The sequence below is a fragment of the Crocodylus siamensis genome, chromosome 5, assembly GCF_052110815.1.
Source record: "Crocodylus siamensis isolate JL-2025a chromosome 5, ASM5211081v1, whole genome shotgun sequence".
Lineage (NCBI taxonomy): Eukaryota > Metazoa > Chordata > Crocodylia > Crocodylidae > Crocodylus > Crocodylus siamensis.
In genome coordinates this window covers 7,482,900-7,505,298 of record NC_143399.1, presented here as the reverse complement: position 1 = coordinate 7,505,298, position 22,399 = coordinate 7,482,900, and the positions used below count along the sequence as shown (strand labels likewise).

General features: G+C 43.4%; 1 protein-coding gene across 1 annotated transcript in view; it reads right to left on the bottom strand.

The window, feature by feature from the left end:
- ELAVL4 (ELAV like RNA binding protein 4) overlaps positions 1-21,630 on the bottom strand; it is a 111,802-nt gene extending 90,172 nt beyond the window's left edge. Inside the window, exon 1 of the mRNA XM_090048591.1 lies at positions 21,572-21,630. Coding sequence (XP_089904717.1) covers positions 21,572-21,589 — 18 coding nt within the window. The 5' untranslated portion in view covers positions 21,590-21,630. The remainder of the gene's footprint in view (positions 1-21,571) is intronic.
- Positions 21,631-22,399: the final 769 nt, after the last annotated feature.

Below are 22,399 nucleotides of genomic sequence, written 5' to 3'. Positions count from 1 at the left end.
TCATCTGGGCATCCTGTCCTACAGTGGACAAGGGAGTCCCATGGTACTGGTGAAAAACCGACGCAAAGTACCCATTTAGCGAGTTTGCTTTTTTCCAGGGCATCGGTTGCCAGTTGCCCCATCTGGCTTAGCAGGGGTTCTATGCTGCCCTTGATTTTCCTCTGGCTCCCCACATACCTAAAAAAGGACTTTTTATTGTCCTTGATATTTGTAGCTAGCTGGAGTTCCATCACAGCTTTGGCCTTCCTGGTTTGATCTCTGCAGGTCTGGACCAAAGCAGAGTATTCCTCCTTGGTGGTGGTTCCAGTCCTCCATCCTTTGTAGGTCTTCCTTTTAAGATGCAGGAGGTCCGCTAGTTCCCTGGAAAGCCAAGGGGGCTGCTGTGCCCTTCTGCTGCCTTTCCTCCGAGATGGGATAGACTTTTTATTCAACTTCACATGCTTTAAAGTGAAGACTAAAGTGCAGAACATTTCTATTTGTGAACTGCTAGTTGCTGATGATGCCCACACAGAGAGTGACCTTCAAGACCTCATCAGTTGCTTCGCTCACGCCTGCCAAGGTTTTGGTTTTACAATCGTAAGCCAAGATGATCAATGTTATGGGACAGAACACCGATTCACCACCAGCAATCATAACAGGTGAAAGCATATTGGATATTGTAAGTAAATTTATACATCTTGGCTCCACTGTTACCAACAACCTGTCACTTGAGGCTGAACTGAATAACTGTATTGGCAAAACAACAGGTATCATGAGCATACTGAGCAAATGAGTGTGGAACAAGACCAAAATCAAAGTATATCATGCTTGCATTATCGGCACCCGTTTGCATGGCAGTGAATTCTAGACCACAGACTACTCAAGAGAAGTGCCTCAACAGCTTCCACTCATGCTGCCTTTGCAGCATTGCAGGAATTTCCTGGCAAGACGAATTTCCCCATGCAGAGATCTTGGAATGTGCCATTCTGAGCACCCATTCTCTTCTTAGCCAGCGTCATGAGTCATATGCGGAGAATGGATGATAGCTGTATATCTAAGGACATCTCGTATAGTGAACCCTACAGAAAGAAGACCACGTGGACCTCCTTATCTCTGGTTCAAATATAGTTCCAAGAGAAATATGAAGGCAATGCCAAACAACTGGGAGAAGACTGCTGATGATCAAAGTGCTTGGAAACAGTCTATAAAAGCATGGACTAAAGGCTTTTGAATGAAGAAAAGCCCACTATGCAGAGGAAAGAAGACCTCTCACGAGGAACCTCATTTGGCATGATTCTATTGCCTTGCAAGACAAAGAGATGCCTACTACTGATAGATAATGACACCACTTGGAAGTGGATCAAAGTGTTAAATCCAAGATAGGTCACCATCCCCTTTTCTTTCCGGAACCAGGAAATAATCATTGGGAAGTACTTTTCCTTCCAAGAGGCTGAGCAACTTCCTCTATGACTCCTAGAGCTAGCAGAAAAGCACTTCCTTTTGTAGCAACAACTCAATGGAAGCGTCTCTAGAAAGGGAAGGGAGAAGCAGGCTGTGAACCGACTCTAGAAACCACTGGCTTGTTGTAGTCTGAGAATATAACGAGAAAGGGAGGGGAAGCAGATGCTGGAGTTGCCCGTTTCCTGAAAGAGAATCAACTGAGGAAGCAGTGAAAATGGAGCAGAGTAGACAGCTCAGGTACTCCCAGAGTAGACTCCTGTGCTTGCCCCAGATGCTAGATACACGTTACTTGGGAATCCTGGGCACTGCTGCAACCAGCTCTACAGGACCAGGGCTTGGTGCCAGGACAGCACTTCACTCCATTTGTGGCTGCAATGCCTTGGAAAGGGAGATAGTGAGGAAAGTCTGAGTGCTCAGACAGGGACCTCCCTCAGGAACTGTCTCTGGATGTGTACACTTCTCAGAGGCAGCTAAAGAGGATGCTCTCCAAGTGGTACCTTTGCTGTATCTGAGCCCTGCTCCAGGATGAGAGTCTGAACCCCATGGGTTTATCCAGATGGCTGACCTGAAGCTTTAAGGACCTCTACTGTCTAGGGCAAGGATGTCAAACTCACCCTGGGTCCTGGGTTGGACCCACATGTCCAACACAGGTGGTGGGAGGGAGCCAACTGGATGCAGGATGAGCAAGGGCTGTATCTGTTTATCAGGGTCCAGGAGCCCTGCATTGTGGCAGGTCTTGCCTGATAGCCCATTCCCACAGTTTCTAGTAGCCCGGTAGCCAGACTGAATGGCATCAAGGGCCAAAGCTGGTCTGGGGGTTGCAAGTTTTATGCCCCCAGGGAGTCCCATACCCCTAAGAAGGACTTAGAGATCAACAACTGGCTCTAAACAACAGAGGTCCCTACAGTGCTCTTCTGTACCTTACAGTATAGAATACAAATTAAATCTCAGAGACCTGAGATAAGCCATGACATGAAAATGAGAAGACAAGAACAAAATATAAGAGAACTGGCTGATCGGTGGAAAAAAAACGGAGTTGAAGCAGTACTTGGTGCAGACTAAAGAAGCCTTATGTCTGACCAGAGAGGATAACAGAGAACAAAACAGAAAGAAAAACATCAGAAAACAATCTGAAAAAGGGCAGGGAAAACTCTCAAAAGATGAGTACAAAAGATAATAACAATAAAAGGAGCGGTTTTATAAAAGACTCGAGGCCGGACACCATTTGGACAAAAAAAACCAGAAGCTCCTGATGAATCTGAAGTGGTTAAGAGGAACTGCAAACCTGGATGTTTTCACCCATTTACTTTCAGTGTGAAGCGAAGTAAAGGCAAGGGATGTGCACGGTGTGGCTGCTGCTCAGGGGGGGAAAAAGTGCCTCTGACCCTGAGTGCTGGAGGTGCATATGCACCATTAGTGGGACTGCGCAAGTGGATAAGCATTCAAAGGAGAAAAATGTCCTTGAAAATATGAGCCCATGCTTATCCCTCTGCACCTTTGTGCTTCATAACCAATACTGTTAATTTATCCATACTGCATGTCCTATATTTCTGGTATAGCAGTAAACATTTTTATTGGTACGCACATTTAAAAGGAACTACAGGGGGGAAAACACAGCCTAGCCAGATAAATTAACACGGCAATGAAAATAAAATTCATCAAATTCCTGATGGATATTTCACTGGTAATACAGTGACATACACTTATAATACTTCTATTTCCATACTTTTGTTCCTCCGTTTAAACCTGGAGGTGTTAAAGCTTCGATTCACCAGCAGACATCATAAATGCCACAGATGCCCATTCAGGATTACCAACAGGACTAAATTCTGGCTGTGGAGAAAATTAGCAATGTTCCACGTAGACATCAACATCTTGGAAGAGAGTATTATTGCTTCCACTGCTAGCAAAGTTACTACCATGCACAAAATGTAGGTTTTCAATGATTTATGACTGCATTTTTAAATGCATTTACTTGTAAATAATGAAAGGACCTAGTCACCAAAGAAATCTAGAGTTCAGCCATTTTTAATGTGTTTATGCCAGAGCAACACATCATTTTCTTGATGATGGGATCAGACTGAACCTCCCCACCCCCTCTGCCCCACTCCCCGGCGCCTCTACTTCTAACTAGTTCAAGAGCAAGTTACAAGCTTTGGCCCATATATTCCCCAAAAATTCATCTTCGGGCTGAGTATGGAAATGTCATCTGATCCCATGTAACAAGGTATTATATCCTGTTTAAGCCAAAAATTCGATATAACAAGGGAGCTGGACACTTCAAGAGTGTAGCAGCACCCTCGCTGCTCTCAAGCTGCCACACAGCGATCAAGAACGAACTGTGGAGAGGCACTGGGTATCGACCAGCAGGATACCAAAATATATCAGTGGAGGAAACGAAATCAGAAGAGATTTTCATGCAGTACACAAAAGGCTGGCAAAGCCACATCTCCACTCCTGTGCACAATATTACAGGAAGGATATTGAAAAAAAGCTGGAAAAGATACAGGGGAGAATAATAAGGATGATAAGAGGCCTCAGGATTTATTAATTTCGCAAACTCCTCATAGATATAATACTTGGCACTTATATAGCATGTTTTATTTATACTCTGCCTACTCTCATGAAATCTTAAAATTGCATATATAAAAAAAAAATCCCCTCACTACCACATTTGGGTCAATCCCATCACTGAGCCAATAAAAAAAAAAAATCACTGCGTATCTCATAACTAACTTTACAAGGGTACAAAAATAAAGTTTTAAAGTGGCTCATTTAACAAATAAGTATTACACTATGTCCCAAAGGTCACCAGTTCTACCTGCCAAATCTTTTACAAATATTAAATAAATCACACCCGCCACCCTTTATTATATCCATTTTAGAGACCCAGAAATAAAGTGCACAGGTTAAGTGAACTGCTAAAAGGTGCAGAAAATTAGTGCCAAGATTAGACCTTGGCAGCGCCTGGCTCTCTGCCTAGGCAGCAACCACATTTTTTGTTGTTTTGCAGAAACTAGAATTACAGAAACAAAATGGCAAAATTGAGGTTTGTCGCCATGATGAAAACAGTGAAATTAGCACAGAAAAGGTTACAGGCTCGTACAATGCAACATTCACAAAAGGTACGAAAGGGCCCGTTGTGAATTCTCCGTATCGCCCGCCCTCTTTCATTACAAGTTGGCAGCAGAAAAAAAGCATTTCAGAAAATAGGATTTGGGGTGACCACTAAGGGTCAATGCAAAGACTCCTCTGTCTCCTCTTCTTTCTGGAAGAAGCATGTGTAAAAATTATTTGAAGTGGCATCTTGGAACTTGGGCGGATTTTATTATACTTAAATTCTTCCACCCTTTCTTTCATATATTCCACAAGCATACATGGTCTCTCTGAAACAGCCTTTGATTTCTATCCTGCATGTAAAACTACTGCTTGCAATGACAGCAAGGCCTTGCACAGATTCATTTGCAGTTCCCTTTAAATCAGGGTGCATAAAAAAAAAAATCAAAAAAAAATCAACAAAAAAATCAACATAAATTTGATTTAAATATTTTTTAAAAATGTGTTTAACCTCTGAAATCAAAAACTTCCTATAAGGCCTAAGGTTCCCAGTGGAGTCATCAAAATGAAATAAAAACGTTAGATTGCACATATTTCCTCCTGAAGTTTTTGAAGGGAGTCACCAGCTAAACACCTAAAACCAGAGCTTGTTAAAGTGCTAAACCAGCTTTTAATCACAACAGCTTCCTTCCCCCTGCAGTTGCAAAAAGAATACTTTCTCATTTCAGTTTATTTAACTAATTATGTTCCAGTCAAGAAACCATCCTGAAGTTCAAAACAACAGGTTCACTTCCCTATGCCATGCCATTTTAATATTTGAATTAAAGAACTATAAACAGATGAGACCTATTAGTTCTAAATCCCAGCAGGAAATGGTGATCAGAAACAGTTCAATTAATAAAACTACTGAATACTTCCTAAGATTTCTCTTGATATTAAATAAAAAATATATTTTGATAAAACACCTTTTTTTCCCCTAATGTATCCAGCAGATTTAAGGCATTTAAAAAACCCCACAATTTTAAAATGCTGGTCTTGTGCTTTCTAAATTTTTGTCCAACAAACACTTGACACCAATCCCAAGTTAGAAATGAATACTTCTCCAGTAAGAAATGCATCATTCACGATTTTAATATAATAAAAAGGTAGAAATGTAAAACCTAAACGACGTTAAGCTATATCATTGCTTCATTAACTATTTATAGATAGCTATCCATCTGATTAGTGAAAGGAAGAGCAATGTTTAGTTACAAAACAGTGTGTTTAATGGTTATCAACCAATAAGAGTCAACTGGTTTTTGCTGCCTTTTGCAGGGGGATATATTACTAAAAAAATACAAACAGAACATAAACTACTCACTTCACCCTGCTTTAAACTGCTTTTCAATGGCAAGGGAGAGCAGACAACAAGATGCAGATCTTGTGTGGGGGAAGGCTTTAAAAAATCCTGGTCAAAATGACACACCTGAAGCAGCCAGACATAAATGTTTTAGAAATCAGTTGGCACGAGAAGAGGAAATAAAATGCACAGCGAGACCCAGAACTAGCTGCAGAGCATTTATAAAATGAAGGCAATCCCTGCCTGGGATGGCTTGCTATTTTTAGAAGAGCTACTGGAAGATAAACCTCACCTGGAGAATTACCTTAGGCAATTCCTCATGCTCATATAATCTATTATTTTTTCATTATTTCTGTTTTGAGCCTCACAAAAAAGTGGGCCTTTGGGTGGGCTTTAAAGGAGGGGGTGGAAACACAGGCGGCCGGCCTTGGGACAGCGTTCTGCGCCTGGTAAATGGGACAGAGAGAGGCAAGAGATACAGAAATGAAAGTGTGCTGAGGCCAACACTGTTTGCAGAATAAAAACAGAAAAATGCAAGCACAGCGGAGGTGTAGGCCGAGGTACGGCGGTGTGGAGCTCCAGACGGGATGGCCCTCCTCTACCATTCTGTATTCGCATAGCTATACCAACCAGCAGCAAGCACGGGTGAATGTGTGTGCGCTATCAATGAAGATGAAAGTCCGGAGGTTCCCACCCCAAAACTCTGAGTTTTCACCCTTCCTTCAATGTCCTTACTTATGCTTCAAAATCCCTTTCACCTTCTGCACCACCCTCCCTCTCTTTCCCTAAATTCTTCCTTTGAGCACACGGTTCATCTCCTAAGTGTGACATGATTCAATTTATTAAAAGCATCCACAAACACAAGGGAACTGACCATTCATCTACTGTATTCTGCTCATTTTAACTGCTCACATCTGAGACTGCAAAGGGATCGCAACTTCCCTGCTCACTGATGACCTACCAATACTGGTAACAATTCAGCCCGCTACGTGCTAGTGTCCTCCCAAATTCAGGGGCAGGATCATGCCTCTCCTACAAGACAACCAGGAAAGGTGATGAAGAGTTGGACCAACTAGGAAAGGAAGAAAGAGGTCTACACTGCAGCTCTGCAGAAGGGGCGAATTCAAAGACCATTTGCACAGAGGTCCTGTTGCCTTTTGTCTAGGGTAGCTCCTTAGGCTTGTGCCCTTTTCGACTATCACCATTTTCCCGATTGTAATGAATCCAGACAAGCTGACTGTGGAAGACAATTTCCTCGCGAGTGCAAGGGTGGAAGGGGCGAGTAAACTTTCTATCATATTTAAACATGGCACAGGTGAAGAATGACTGAAGGCCAGCTGGCCAAGGCAGTTATTCTCTACCATCCTCCCCATACAAGATGAACTGAATTTTGGCCTTCTCCAAAATGCTATCACAACAGCCAGCACTTTTATCCAAGCACAGAGAAGAAACAGGGTGGACAAGAAAAGGTGATTACTGTTAATGGCCCTGACAAAGCAAAACCCCAGATACCGGCTGTGAAAGTTCACTGGGTGTATGTGACGGTACCAGCATCTTCATATGTCAACCTACGACCTTTCACAAGCTTTACGACTACTCCCAGAAATGTGATGGGACTTCTTGCACTAGTTGACTAGTTTTAGGCCCTTGCCATCAAGCCTGGGTAATATCTTCCCACCCTCATCCCAATTTTTTGGGGAACCTTGAATTAGAGATTGTAAACACCATCTCCTCTTACTCACAAAGGCAGAGAAACAATGCTGACAGCTCCAAGGAGAAGGGTGGTACTACATCTCTGATGGACAAAGAGGAAAGGATGAAACTGTCCAACTGCTTTGGTCTACGACGGACAGTACCTCTTTCTCCATCCCTCCCTCTCTCTCTCCAGAGTTTTTGTTGCAGGACTAAGGCCTTGACATTTAACACACAGTGGGCAAGTCTACATGAAACATTTACTGCAGAGCTGCCTAACTGGCTCCACAGTAAACATCTCAGTGTCTACATGTGCAGTGCTATTAGCACGGAGTAAACTCATTAACTCCACCATAGGCTAGTACTTGTAACCTAGGGCAGAGTTTCTTTACTCTGCAGCAACACGGGTAGACACTGCCCTGACTGGCTGAAGCATGTGTGTGTTTCAGTGTGGGGACTGCCCACTGGCTAGCCCCACACTGAAGTATCCTCGTGCCCCAGCTAGCCCCTCCGCAGCAGGCTGAGCCAGGTTGGAGCAGACCCAGGCTGTCAGGCTGACCCCTCAGGTGTCCTGCCAGCCAGGGCTGCTCTGACTCAGTTCAATGTGCTGAAGTCCTGGGCACACATTCAAACACAGCACCTGGGAGCAATAAACTCTGAAACAATATGAGCCGGAGTTTATTGCTACATGTTAATTGCATGTGTAGATGCACCTACTGTCTAATATAGTTAACCCAGAGGGGAAGCCCAGAAAAGAGACACTAAATACCATTCAGAGCCAAGAAAGGTAGTCAGTCATATTGGTCTGAAGTAAGGCAGAAGGCAAGGCAAGGCAGCACCTTAAAGACTAATTCCTTCAGAGAGACATAAGCTTTCATTGCTGACAGTCTGCTTCATCAGAAATCAGCTAAGGTCTCCAAACCAGAGATATGAACCATAGAAAATGGATCAGTGCCACTCTGCCTGCCTTAATGCTGTCCTCTACTTCAAGGACACTCATAACAGAAAGACAAAAACACTAGATGGCAAAGAGACCAAGGTATAATGTTTTCCCCATCATTTGTGGTAATTAAAGTCTACATTTCTCTTAAGCTGATCCACAGATGTGAGACGCAACATAGCTGAAGGCAACACTAAGGCTATTCAGTGCTACATGACACTGTATTCTCAAGGTGGAATTCAGCCTTTAGGTAGGGTTATGCAAAGCTTTGGGTGCTGATTCGATTCAGAGGAGATTCGGCAGCCGAATCTCCAAATCCAAATTGAATCAGGAGACCAATTAAAAGGTCCAAATCGATTGGAAGCTCTCAGAATCAATTCAGAAAAGATTCAGAAAGCTTTGGAGATTTAGGCAGTCCCTGCCTGCTGCCGCAGGGAGCTGGACCTGGACTCCATGCTGCTAAGTATGGGGTGGGGATGCCAGGCCTCATCCCCTGCCTGCTCCCCCGGCCCCCCTGAGTGCCCCCGACCCCTGCCCGCTCTCCCAGCCCCACCATGGCTGCCCTGCTCGGCCCCAGCTCTTTAAAAAAAAAAACAAAAACCATTCACCGGCTGCTGCCAGGTGGGGAGCGATGCCCGCTGCCCCTCACTGCATGGGGGGCTTTGCCACAAGCCCCCTAACCCCTGCCTGCTCTCCCAGCCCTGCCATGGCTGTCCCGCCCACCCCGGCTCCTGGTTGTTTAAAAAAAACTCCACTCACTGGCTGCTGCCAGGCAGGGGGGGCCATCCCCACTGCCCCACACTGCATGAGGGGCTCTGCCACAAGAACCCTGAGCCCACCCTGCTCTCCCAGCACCCCCACGGCTGCCCTGCCTACCCCAGCTCCCAGCTCTTTAAAAAAAAAAAAAAAAAAGCCCTGCACTCACTGGCTGCTGCAGCAGCCTTGGGGCTTCTGGGGGCTCATGGCAGAGACCACCCCCACCCACATGACATGGGGCAGTGGGGGGCAGCAGGGATCACCCCTCCACCTGGCAGCAGCCAGTGAGTGCCAGGCTTTTTTTTTCAAAGAGCCGGGAGCTGGAGCAGCCAATGACGGGCCTGGGAAAGCGGGCAGGGGATTCAGTCAATTCAGAGATGCGGCCAATCGGCAGCGGCCGAATCTCCAAATCAGATTTGGCCGAATCACCAAATCGAATCACTGCCCCCCTGAATCGAAATCCAAAATGAATACTGGCTGGTTTACACAGGCCTACCTTTTGGCCCATGGATCCAGCAAGGTCACTATGGATCAGCTGTGTTGGTGCCTAAGGATGCAAAGTCACTTGCCTGACTTATCAACAGAGAGGTTTGCTTGCCATCATTTAGGTAATGCTTGCCATCATTTAGCTTAGGAACCTGATTTTGTTTTAAAATGAGAAACTTAGACTCTGGGCCACAATTCTGCAGCAAATTCCATATATGCAAAACAGTAGAGGTGCCAGGAATAAATGAGTTCCACTATAGCTAGTTTTATAGCTATGAGACAAATGTAACAAACAAATCAAAACAGATATTTATCCAGACACAGACCACCACCCTCGAGTTTAAGAATATCTCATTCAACTGCTGAAATGCATTTATATTCTTTCTGGCAATATTCCTGATGTTTTAAAAGGATTCCCCAATGCAACAACAAGCAATCTTTCTTTTAATAGTATCAGTAGATGCTTTGTAACCTGTGTCTAGAGACACCCTGCTCTGCTCTGATAAAACTTAATTGTTCTTCTGACATCAAACAACCAGGGACCTTTACACTCACCTAATAAACCAAAAAATGCCTCTATGTTTAATGTTGTTCCTAAGGCACATGCAATGGCACTGAAAAATTACATTATTATATACCTTTTAAATGAGTGTCTTTTCATGAGATTGCTATCAATATAAAAGAAGGTGCTTTTAAGTACCCTTTTTTGAGAGAGAGAGAGAGAGAGAGAGAAGATACAAGTCATTTGAGTCAGATAACTTCTTTTCATAAGCTTGGAGATGGCCACGGAAAAAAGTTTTCAATGGTTTCTGGCCAAACTTCAACACATGCGTGTACATTATTTTCTACAACTTCAATAGCCTAGATGTAGGTTGCCAAACACATTGGCTCTACGTGGCCCTCAGAGCAGTGTCATCTGGTGCACAAGGCAACCAGAAGAGCAAGAAATGAAGGGGCAGGAGCTGCCACGAAAATCTGAGGTATGCAACCCTGCTGGGAAGATCATCAGCAGTGAGGGGTGGATGACAGCTATATTTACCTCCTCAGCACCCTGGCACCACTTGCCCTGTTACCGTGGGTCTGTATTCAGCCTGAGGGGAACCTGCAATCTGGATCTGGCTCAGGAGGCCAAATCAGTTTTATACCCTGGCCTAAATTTTCTTTCATTTTTGACTGAAAGCACCAGGTAGTATGACTGGGCACTATACAGGGCCCTTTATAAGTATGCAAAAATTTCAGTTTGTAAGCTTTTGGTCACTACATCAAATACAAAATGCAATTAAAATATTAACTAATCATTCCCACAGGTATCACGGGCTCAATACTGTGATAATGAAGACCAATTGTCTTTTTAAGAAACCACTGTTTCCAATGGCTAGGGTCTCCTGCCCCGTAATAGCAGCTAAAGATCTGAATCAAATCATATTGGGTTATCTGGCCTTGGTTATTCATGCCTTTACCATCTCTTGGTTACAATACAACTAGGAATATTAAAAGACTCCAATTAGTACTGAATGCTGTAGCATGTCCCCTTAGCAACAGAGGATAATGCAAACACATCAGCTATGTATAGACATTCAAAAAGCCCCAGGCTGAATCGATTCAATCTTCGCAGGTCAGTCAAAGTAGCATAGATTGAACTGATAAGCAAGTGAACAGACATTCACTTTTGATTCCCAAAATGCAGTCACATTCCCACTGTGGTCCACGCCAGAAGCCAGGGGGCGCTAGAGGATGCTTCCCTGCTTAGCTGGAGCAGCCCAGGCTAGCCTTCCTCCCTTGCCACCAGGGGTTTGCAGGGGAGGCACAAAGCAATCTGAGATGCTGGGGGACTGTGAGTTAACTTGAATCTGGAGGGGATCTGGGACAGAAGTTCAATAAATGGATTTAACCTAAATCAGTTAAATCTGATACTACATCCATCCAGATGTACCTTGAAGTGGTTTTGGCCACTTTTAAAGCAGTTTATGTGCACTGAACTTCTGCCATGTTACAGACTTGAACTGGTTTCCGATCCTTTATACTGCTTTATGTGTAATTTCTGTCCCTAGATAGCTATCATGCCTTGTCCTCTTCTATCTGCACTTGCATCCTACAGAATTTCAACTCAAGTTTAAGGTTTTAGATTTGAGCTTCAGGGTACTCCGTGACCTGGGCCCAAGATAGTGAAAAGACTGCCACAATTCTATGATAAAACCCATGGTCCTCTTGTACTGTAGAAGAGATTATCTATGCAAGCAAATTCTGTTTCCAAGGGGCTAATGCAAAACTGGTATCAACTCCCCCCGGAACTAAGTACCATCACAGACTATTGCCTTTTGCTTCAGGTTCAAGGCACGTGTATTTAACTTTTATTTCTTGAATATAAAGACACAGCAACAATATGTAATTAAAACAATAAACCCTACCTCGATGAGACAGTCTGCTGCATAGGCTTCTTCTGGCAACAGGATGAGAAAACACCACCACCACATGAAGTTTAGCATGTTGTTTGATGTACAACTGGAAAGTGCTCTGATAATACAACGAGTTCTACACACACCTATATAGAAACCTATAAAGAAGAGAACTTAACTTCACGTACTTGCTCTTGAAAAACTAAGCCACTGAAAGCACAAGTGTGAATACTTCTTCCAAAGTGGCTGCCTGCTTTCTCTATTAAAGCCTCTTCCTTCTGCCCAATAAATCTACAAGATGCCAGCAAAACAATTTCTAAAAACAGCTATTGCAGCTATTAATCCACTATTTCACAGCCCCTGCATATCCACAAACAGGAGGGTGAAAGTAATACAACAGGCTTGATCCTTCAATGTGAGCATCTACAGTTCTCACCAACACTGGCATTATCCAGTTTAAGAAGCCCTGTGTCAGTATGATGCTCCAGCATTGTAGAGCCTATCCCAGAGCTATGCAATGTAAAAATGATGCAACGCACTCCCGGAGAAGTCCTCACTATGCAGGAAAAGAAAGCAGTGTTGTTAAGGGAAACAGGAAACGGCTGACAGTCCCTACATTACACTGATCCTCAGATGCATTTTTCATTGTAACCCAGCATAATTTAGAACAAGCATCAGGGGAACGGGTATGCAGAGAGCAGTATCGTAGTCAGGGGACTGTAAATGCCACCTCTGCACAAGAGTGAAGATTTGGGTGAGGATTAGATCCATTATGTCCCCTTGTTTCCCAGATATTCAATACATCCTTATTTAATTCGCCCTACTTCCACTCGCAACCGCGCCTCTGAAATTCGAACAGCAAGAAACCTAGAGCTGATGGGTAAGGAAGATTACTCTGTCCACATGAAGTTGCAAACACCTTCAAAAGGACTCCAAACTTCCTATTGCGCCTTGCAGGATGAAGTGAGCGTTAATAAGAACATTAACAGGAGAGACAGAGAGATGGAGACAGGGATAGAGATAGGCTTAAAAAGAACAAGGCACGGCTGTGCAGGATGAATGGGGGTGGAGGGGTCAGTCTTTAAGTGCAGAACGAGGAAACGCTGCCCTAGCGAAAATGCATGTCTCAATGGCGTACACTTTAAATCTCTTTTAATTGTTTTATCTAGTCTGTTTTACAAAAAAGCCTACACAGCCAGAGAGACCATCTGCAAGTCTCAACATCCATCAGGTTAATAAAACCAACACAACACCAAACCCACACCTTAATACATCTTGTATCCAGCACCAGCTTTTACTTTTTGACGTAGGTGGTTTCCTAAAGCATAGGAAGTCGGGGGTACAAATTACCCTCATTGACTTTGCTATGCTCTTCAGCTATTTACGCTTCTTAACGAGATCATCTATGGCAGGGGTCAGCCTAGCTGGCACAGCGAGCAGAGCCCAGGGCTGACCTTAGAGTCCTCCCTCCCCAGCAGGGAGTGGGAGGAGGAAATAGCCTGGCTGTTATTTTCCTCCCGCTCTGCTGCGACAAGAAAATATCCAAGCAAAGCAATGAATTTCTCACCCCTCCAGTCACATTTCACTGTTGTGGGAAATCTGGAGTGGCAGGAAACTCTCTCTTTCTACAGTCCTACTGGTGAAGTGGGGAATTTGGCTGGCCTGCGAATTAGTGTCGAGACAGCACAGGATCCTGGAGTGATGGGAGTAAGAAGAGAAAGGAGAGACATGCCAAATCATTTAACAGAATAATAATTTTAAAAGCATCATATTCAAGATACAGTTTGAGGGCCTGGAGTTGTCTAGCACAGCATGAAGTCTCCTGCCAACTATGTACTATTTACTGCTTTGGGTCTTACTTCCTCTGCACAAGCAAAAAGTACTGGCACTTTTGTGTGATGCTAATACCAAAAATACCCCCAACAACCCTCTGTGCAGAATTTTCCCGCTTGGGCAGGTGTCTGCCACGATCTCTTACAGTCACTCTTACATGGCTACAATACCAATGGCTCCAGATCTAAGGGTAAATTTAAAATGTGAAATGGCAAAGCACAAGGCGACGAAGCCCCCTCGCCAGACGAGCCAACACGGGCGGACTCAGGAAGAAGCGGGGATCAGGGTACACGCCAAGGGCACGTCCCACCACTTACGAAAGATGTGGCTGCCGAAAAATTATGCCTCAATATTTCATTACTTGAGTTCAAGCGATGAAACAGCTCTTCTTTGTTCCCCGCGACTGCTGTTTTTCTACACCAGAGCTGGCCTTTTCAGTGGCAGCCACGTCTGACTGGCCAGAGGCTCTCTTTCAAATGGGGTGTATTTTGTTGCTCTTCCCTTGTCTCACTATTCTGTCCATTTTCTTCTTCTTCCTTCATCCCTTTGCCACTTCCAATGATCATAGATATTACTACCATCCAACATGCCAACCCATCATTAAAGATGTGCTGAAGGAGAACAGCATTAAAGCTCTGGTTCACCTGATCCAAAACTGGGAAGGGCCCCTCTGGGCTTAATCAAAAATGTTCCAGAGGATTCACAGGTTCATAATGGGTAGGGTCGGAGGGGACCTGAGCAGATCACCAAGTCCGACCTCCTGCCATGGGCACTGAAAAAATACAACCGCAAAAAGGGGTTGAGGGATGCTACAAGAAGGACACCTGAACAACAACTGCCAAATCAAGATCTGAATATCCTTCTTAACACAACTTTAAATCCAGACATACCAAAAATTAAAGGACCTTGGTTCCAAAGGCATACACAGCAGTCTATGGGACTGACAGCCATCTCAGTTGAAATCAAAGGAAATTAAGTAGTCATGTGAGCTGGAGAAGATTGCAAACCACAACACCTTAACAAACATGGATGTATTTAACTGTTTTTTCCCTTCTTTTATAAGGATGAGACTCACCTGTAATACAGCTTAAAAAAGAAAAGAAGAAAAGTCAATCCAAGAGTTCATTACTTGAGGTCAAGCCAGGGAGCACCTCTTCTTTCTTCCCCATGACTGATCCTTTTCTGCACCTTGTTATTTGGCGGTTATTTGGAGCACACGTTTAAAAAACACCTTTTGGCAACTAGGAGGACATTCAAACTTGAGTGAGGGAATGGCAACAGCTGCAAACAAGTTCACATCCATTGAAAACAGTACGGCACTGCAAACCAATAATGAATGAATTCAAGTCTGGAATAATTCTGTTGAAAGAGTGATGCGTGTAGAGAAGGCAAGGGAGGAACTAAGAGCATGCAAACCGAAAAGGGTCATGACTGATGACATACAGGAGGAAGGCAGCTTACTTAAGAAAATGAAAAGGAGAAAGCACCCAGAACAGTTAAGTGCCAGCAGATGGACCAAAGTCCTTAAGAATGGTAGGTGTCAAGCACTGTACAAGCCTGTTCAATTATATTAATAAATTGGAGAAAATTCTGGTTGAACCTCAAAACACACGAGAATATCATTAACTACTGCGACTGCAGAATCAGAAGAAAACAAGACTGCAAAATATTGGTTTAGTCACAACCCACAAAAACAAGGTGCTTCACAATTTTTTTAGAGTCAAAATAGTCTATATTCATTAGGTATCCAGGTTGTAGCCGTATTGGTCTAGAGGAAAAGGCAACTAGGACTCATAGTCAAGATGATATCTTTTATTAGACCCACAAGATTTTTGCAGAAGATTTTGGAAGATTAAATTTTTTTTTTTTTGCAAAAGTCTTGTGGGTCTAACAAAAAATATCATCTCTACTTCTGATTGCCTATATTCTATTAAAAATTCTCTAAAAACATGTTTAGAAAAACCACCTACCATGCACTAGATCCTTGTAGTATTAAGCTACCCATATACATTTTTTTCTTTTTGTGAGGAATTCTAGATATGGTTTTTGTAAATATTTTATTTAAAAAAATTACTTACTCTTTCAGCCAGACTCCAGATGCTATTGCACGTTGTGGGCATGTTGCAAACATGAGTGCACAAGTGTGGCTAATAAGTCCTTGCTTCCTAATTCAGGTAATAAACTGACTTGCAATACAGTATTTATTCTTCCACAAAATTAAAAAAAAAAATGTTTTCTGTGGTTTCACAATATACGAGCAATATACAGTAGGGGATAAGCTGGAAAAATACTAAAAGCTAAAAATAATACACAATTAGATCTTCCCACCAAAACACTCTTTCCTTACCAAAAATGTCACAAAGAACTAAAAACACCAAACAAACCTAAAGAAACCTGAGAAATTCACTACCATTTTGGTTTAAGTCAATATTTTTTAAATCAAATCTCTGACTGACGGTGCTAGGTCATAGGTCATGGTACAGCATAAAATGTCCGTTTGTTGAGCTATCGTTTTCAGAGAGCATCTTCTCCTGGCACCTGGAAACAGAACAAGCACAAGACTGATCATCACTCCACTACCCCCAAAGGAAAAGCACCACGCAAAACCTCTGAGTAAGATCAGTGCTCTTCCAAGGCAGCATTTATAAACAGAACAAAACCTTCGCAAGCAGACCATAATTATTCACTGCATCCAAACTTTTAATTAAAAGATGTAAGAGAGGTCACTGCATGCTAGATTTAAAAAAAAAAAAATTAAATGTTTCCCAAAAAATAGCTGCAGAGCAGGGCTATGACGTAAACAGACTACTTGTAAACAATCAGAAATCTCGTCAGTTGCCATCGCCTTAATTATTATTTTTTAGCTTCCCCATTGTTTTTTCTTCTTTTGTTACGTGCGCTGCAAAATCCTTCAAAAATACAGCCGAATCAAAGGGTGCACCACAGAAATTCAACTCTGTGCGAGGGCATATTTTGTCCTGAACCTTGTGACAGATTTTCCTTTCATAGATCCATCCTTCTGCACAGAACAGTTTTATTCTATTATGGTTTATATAGTGTTTAAAATAAAGTCTCCCTTTATTCATGCTAAACGGGTCCTTACTTGTTACTGATAGATGCTGATCTATTTGCATCTTATCAGTGATACTAAATTCTATGAGATGCTTTACTTGATCCAAATAGCTAACACAGTTACTTTAGAAACTTGACAGAGTTTCAAAGAAGATTAACGTTGGAAATGTTGGAGATTTACCTTAAGCCCAAAAAGCCGTTACAGCTAATCGGACTCTGGCGATGAACATCAGAAACGTACCTTTCTCATGTTGCTCTAGCCACATTTCTACAAGGATGCATTCATCCCAGTTACCTTGGCTGTTCTTCACAACTGCTGTCAGGATGATTCTTCACACAGTAATAGTTAATAACAATGAAAAATTAAAGAGGAAAAAAAAAAAGCAGAGCCAACCTAAAATGATCTAGAAGAGTGGTTTCCAACCTGTGGTCTGCGGACGCCTGGGGGGTCTGTAGGCTATGCCTACGGGGTCCACGGAAGATGATTATGATCAACTAAAAGTATGTGAATGCCCACACTTACCATTCAGAGGGATCCATGCTTGCATTCCAGATTTCCAAAGGGGTCCGCACCTCCATTAGAAATCTTTTAGGGGTCCATGCATGAAAAAAGTTTGAAAACCACTGATCTAGAAAGATATACTTTGCCCACAATTCTACAACACAGACAGGGCTATCTCCTCCCACTGACACTTGGAGTTATTTGAAAATAAAGGAAGCTTCACCCACAGTCCTGGAATATTTAGCTACTACGGCCAAAACGACCCTCTGTGATGGTAACCGTTTAGAAGCCAGCATCCCAGGGAAGTAGTAGACTCAGTAGCCTTTATTTGGAAAATCATCTCTGCAACCACAGAGGCCCCAAACTTAACTCTTTAAAAACTTGAACTTAGATTTGGTTGAAGCCAAGGAGTCACAGAGTCAAGTATGTGACTCCAAGAATATACCGAGAAGCAAGACATCATTTGGCCCTAGCACCACTGAGAAGCAATAAAAAGAAAAGGAACAAAGAATCAGAGATGAAGTTCTGCTTATAGGAGGAGTGCGCATTTAGCCTGGCGCTTTATACCAGCTCTCCCCAACTCCTGAGCTAGCCAGAAGCACGCAGGCTGTTCCAGCTGTGCTCAGTCCAGCTTGCGATATGTTTTAGCTGGCTACCTATAGACAGGGTGTCTGAAACCGGTGTGGGGCAGCCAGTTTACCACTTGGCAATTGCCTCACCTCTACGGCCCCCATGTGCATTTATTTGTGTGGAGGAATAAGCAAGTACATTATTTCCCCCAGAACACAAGAAAGCGCACGTACAAACCCAGGATCCTTAACCTACGCCCGCGATTGGGTCCCCCAGGACAGTGGGGAGACCTGCTGCTTTAGGGAACTCATGCTTGGAGACAAAACCAAATAGCGTTTTTTCGCTGCATTCTTTTTTTTTTTTTTTTAATGTAACTTAACCCCAGGACCGATAAAAGCACAAAGCAGTTCTGGTTTCCTTGCAAAGATCTCAGATTACTGATCCCCCCTGGTAGCTTTACAAACGAGGAAGGGGAACGGCAGGAAGAAAGGGTGCCTGCTCCAACCCAACCAAGGTTACCCTGAAGCTGCAAACTAGATAGCTTATATCAACCCGCCCTGTACCCACAGGCTTTCTTTTAAATTCTACTTGTTCAGGCTTTAGCTTGTAGATTTGAGATATTCTCTTGAGCGCTCTGCAATAAATATATTAAATTTCCTTTCTAGCATCTGGTTTGAAAAAAACCCTTAACAACTAAATCCCTAAGAACCCTTTAAAAGATGATAAAAATGTGCATGTATGTGCCAGCCTCCTTGCTACCTATGCCAGATCTGGGATTGTAAAATATCCCCCATGCAGGCCAACGCGGGGAGTATTCATACCACTTCACATACTGGAAGATCTCCCTAATGCCTCCCTATCCGCACAGCCTGAGATGCATCTTCTCTTTAGGCTATTTTTTTTCTATCCAGCACACAGAGTAAAGAACAGACTTATTTCTCTGCAAAGGGCTTTTCCTCTGCATAGCAATAAGCCTAATATTATAATTGATTTTTTTAATGTCACTTAAATTATTTGGCTATGATTTATCTTTCCTTACCTTTCCCTAAAACATCTCGGAATATTAACAGTGAAACAAATGTGATAATACCCTAACATCTTCAAACATTACCTAATTTAAAAATCTAATTTACATTTCATCATTTAGGATTACTTTACTATTTTGCATTTCACTTAGCTTAGATAGTAAAATTAGACTATCAATTTCATTTTTCTTAAAATCTGCGGCACTTTCTGCTTCTTAATTAGCAACACAGGGCTCTTGCCTTAGTTTCCTAAACCTGCAAGGGAAATTTTAAATTAAAAAAGCATAAAAGCAAGCAATTTTTAAATTTATAAAATAAAATTCCTACACTGCTTTGCCAAGCTCTTTCGTAAACGAAGACTGGTGCAAAACTGAGGGGGCAACATGATCAAATAATATTATGTGGTTTTCTATAAAAGATCATTGAAGACAAAGCAGATACCTCTGAAGGTGCTGCTCTTCCACATATTTAAGTCCCAATGAAGTCATGGGAGTGGTGCTTAAGGACTGACAAACTAATTGAACAAGCATGGCAATCAGAAATCTGTTAGTCACCCGACTAGGTTATGAAACACGAATGTTGCCATCATATGCAACCTACTCCAAGTTTCCAAAGTCAGTAGATAAACAGTACACATCCAGACCCTCTCATCTGATGTGCAGTACTCCAAAGCCACTCAGAAGATAAATATTTATAGGGATATATTTTTGTAATGCATAAACTCCACCAGATAGTATAAAATGATACCACTCCAATGAATAAGTTATATGGAAGGAAAAGCTAACAAAAAGTTTTACATACATTGATTTATTAAATGTATTAAATTATTAAATGGGGAACTTCAGTATACAGGGGGGCGGGGGGAGAAAGCTGGCTGGAGGAATGAAAACCGGTTAAACTCAGTTTCAGAATAAGTATTGTGCAATTCAAAGGACTAAAAAGTGTGATTTTAAAAGATAAAATCTACATTTATAATTGAAATAAAAAGGGAGCAATCAGATGAGAAATTCCATTAGAAATTTAACTTTTCTCTACCCTCCCCTATTCACCACCACCACCTTTAAATTTAGTCAACAAAATGAGTTCAAAGTAGTTTCATATGCTGCAGCTGCTCTCAAGTCCTCTACTGGTGTCTGAGAGTTTACCATCCCAATGGGCAAACGCAGAGGGATCAAGAAACCCTGTGAGCTCTGTCCAGTGATGCGGCTATCAAGTGACTGCTACGTTACAACGGTATTTGTGCGCTACGCTATGGTCATGAAATGCAATTAGCTTATAAAAATCGTAGAATGCTAAAAAGGACAGGATTCTTTATTAACATGGTTTAAACACGAAGGGATCAAATGATTTTCTGTGTTGGAAAGCTGGTTACCACAGCCTCTCTCTCTCGTATTGCAAGAGTTATTTCCTACCAAAATCAGAACCCAGTGTCCCAGAGGGGTCATGAATGAAGCCGCAGAAGTCGCTCCCGCTGAGGGGATAACGAGTAAAGCCAAGTTTCCCGAAAGGACAATTTTTGAAATTCCACACAAAAATGCCATTTCGCGATGTACCTTTGCTTCAAAAGTGGATGAATCCCGATTGCAGCTGTTCAGTTAATGCCAACAGCTTTCCAGCGAGGCAGACACCACGCCCTTCACCAGACACTGACTCTCCGGGAAGAAAAAACGAGGATACCTTACATTTAGCTAAAGATTAAAATGTCTTTCTAGCCTTAACGAGTGGGAGATCCATCAAACAGGGTCTTCAGACTCTGATTCAGCAAACACTTCATGGTTGGGCTTGATTTTAAGGCCAAGCTGATGGGACCTCCTTGTCCGGATGCATTTGGGGGATGCTTGTTGGGGGCTGGGGTGGTGCAGGTGCTCAAGTTTGCAAGTCGGAGGCCACAGCAGCCGCGCGCATGACACAACCCTGTCAGACCGCGATGCATCTATGAACGCCGCTAAATACCTCGCCACCAAGACACGGAAAAGCAAGGAAGGTGAATTTCTGACTGAACGGGGAGGGGGATAAACCATCCCTCCAGGGGCCAAGGCCCCTTCTGGAAACCACGGGCGAGGACGAGCAGCGCCCCACTCTCCGCCCGCGCAACGGGAGGCGTGCAAGCCCGACTCACGCCACCGAGCCTCCCCGAAACGCCAGCGCGGCTCCGGCACAGAGACGCTCGCCCTTTCTGCCCCAGGCCCGACACACCCCAGGGGCTTGGCCCTGCCCCCCACTAGCCCCAGGGTGGGGGGAAGAGGGCAGGCTGGAAAGGGTGGGGGGGTTGTGGCACCTCAGGGGGGTTGGGATGGGGGGGGCAGCTGGGCCGCAGAGGGGGTATTTTTTGTGGTCAAAAACAAGTGGGAGGAAAAAAATAGAAGGGAAGGGGGGGCTGGAGTTGAACGCGAGCTGCCTGGAGCCCGCGGGGGAGGGGAGGCCTCAGCCTACCGCGCGCGCGCGGCCCGGGCCCGCCCTTACCTCGCTGCGAAGCCGCATGCCGGCGGCGCGGGGGCGCACGTGGGGCTCGGGCGCGTCCGGCGGAACCGCCGCTTCCGGCGCGGGGGCGGGGCCCGGCCCGCGTCCCGCCCTCCGCCAGGCGGCGCCCCGGCACCGGGGGCCTGCAGACCCGCGCCTGCGCCCCTCCGGGGCCCTCCGATGGAACCCCCCCCCCTCCCACTTTTTGGTTTAAAAAAGTAACCCTAAGCCCCCATTTGCCCATGATTTAAACCACCCTCTAATGTATAGATATATCCATCTGCCGCTCAGTATATCGACAGGTCTATCTATAGATATGTAGGTCTGTATAGAAGTAGATCAATATATAGATCTATCTGTTATATTGATAGGTCTGTATAGAAGTAGATCAATATATAGATCTATCTGTTATATTGATAGGTCTGTGTAGATATATCTGTTGATAGATAGGTCTATCGTTAGATCTGTGTATCGCTAAGTCTGTATCGATAGAGCTGTATATCAATAGATGGTTCTATTGTTATTTCAACCTATCGATATGTAGATCTCTATATCAATAGATTGCTATAACAGATCTATCTATTGATATGTAGATCTATATCAATAGATTGATATAATAGATCTATCTGTTGATATGTAGATCTATATCAACAGATTGATATAAGGATAGATCTATCTATCGATATGTAGATCTCTATATCAGGAGATTGATATAACGATAGATCTATCGATATGTAGATCTCTACATCAATAGATATAACGATAGCTCTATCAAGAGATTGATATAATAATAGATAGATCTATCGATTGATATGTAGATCTGTATATCAA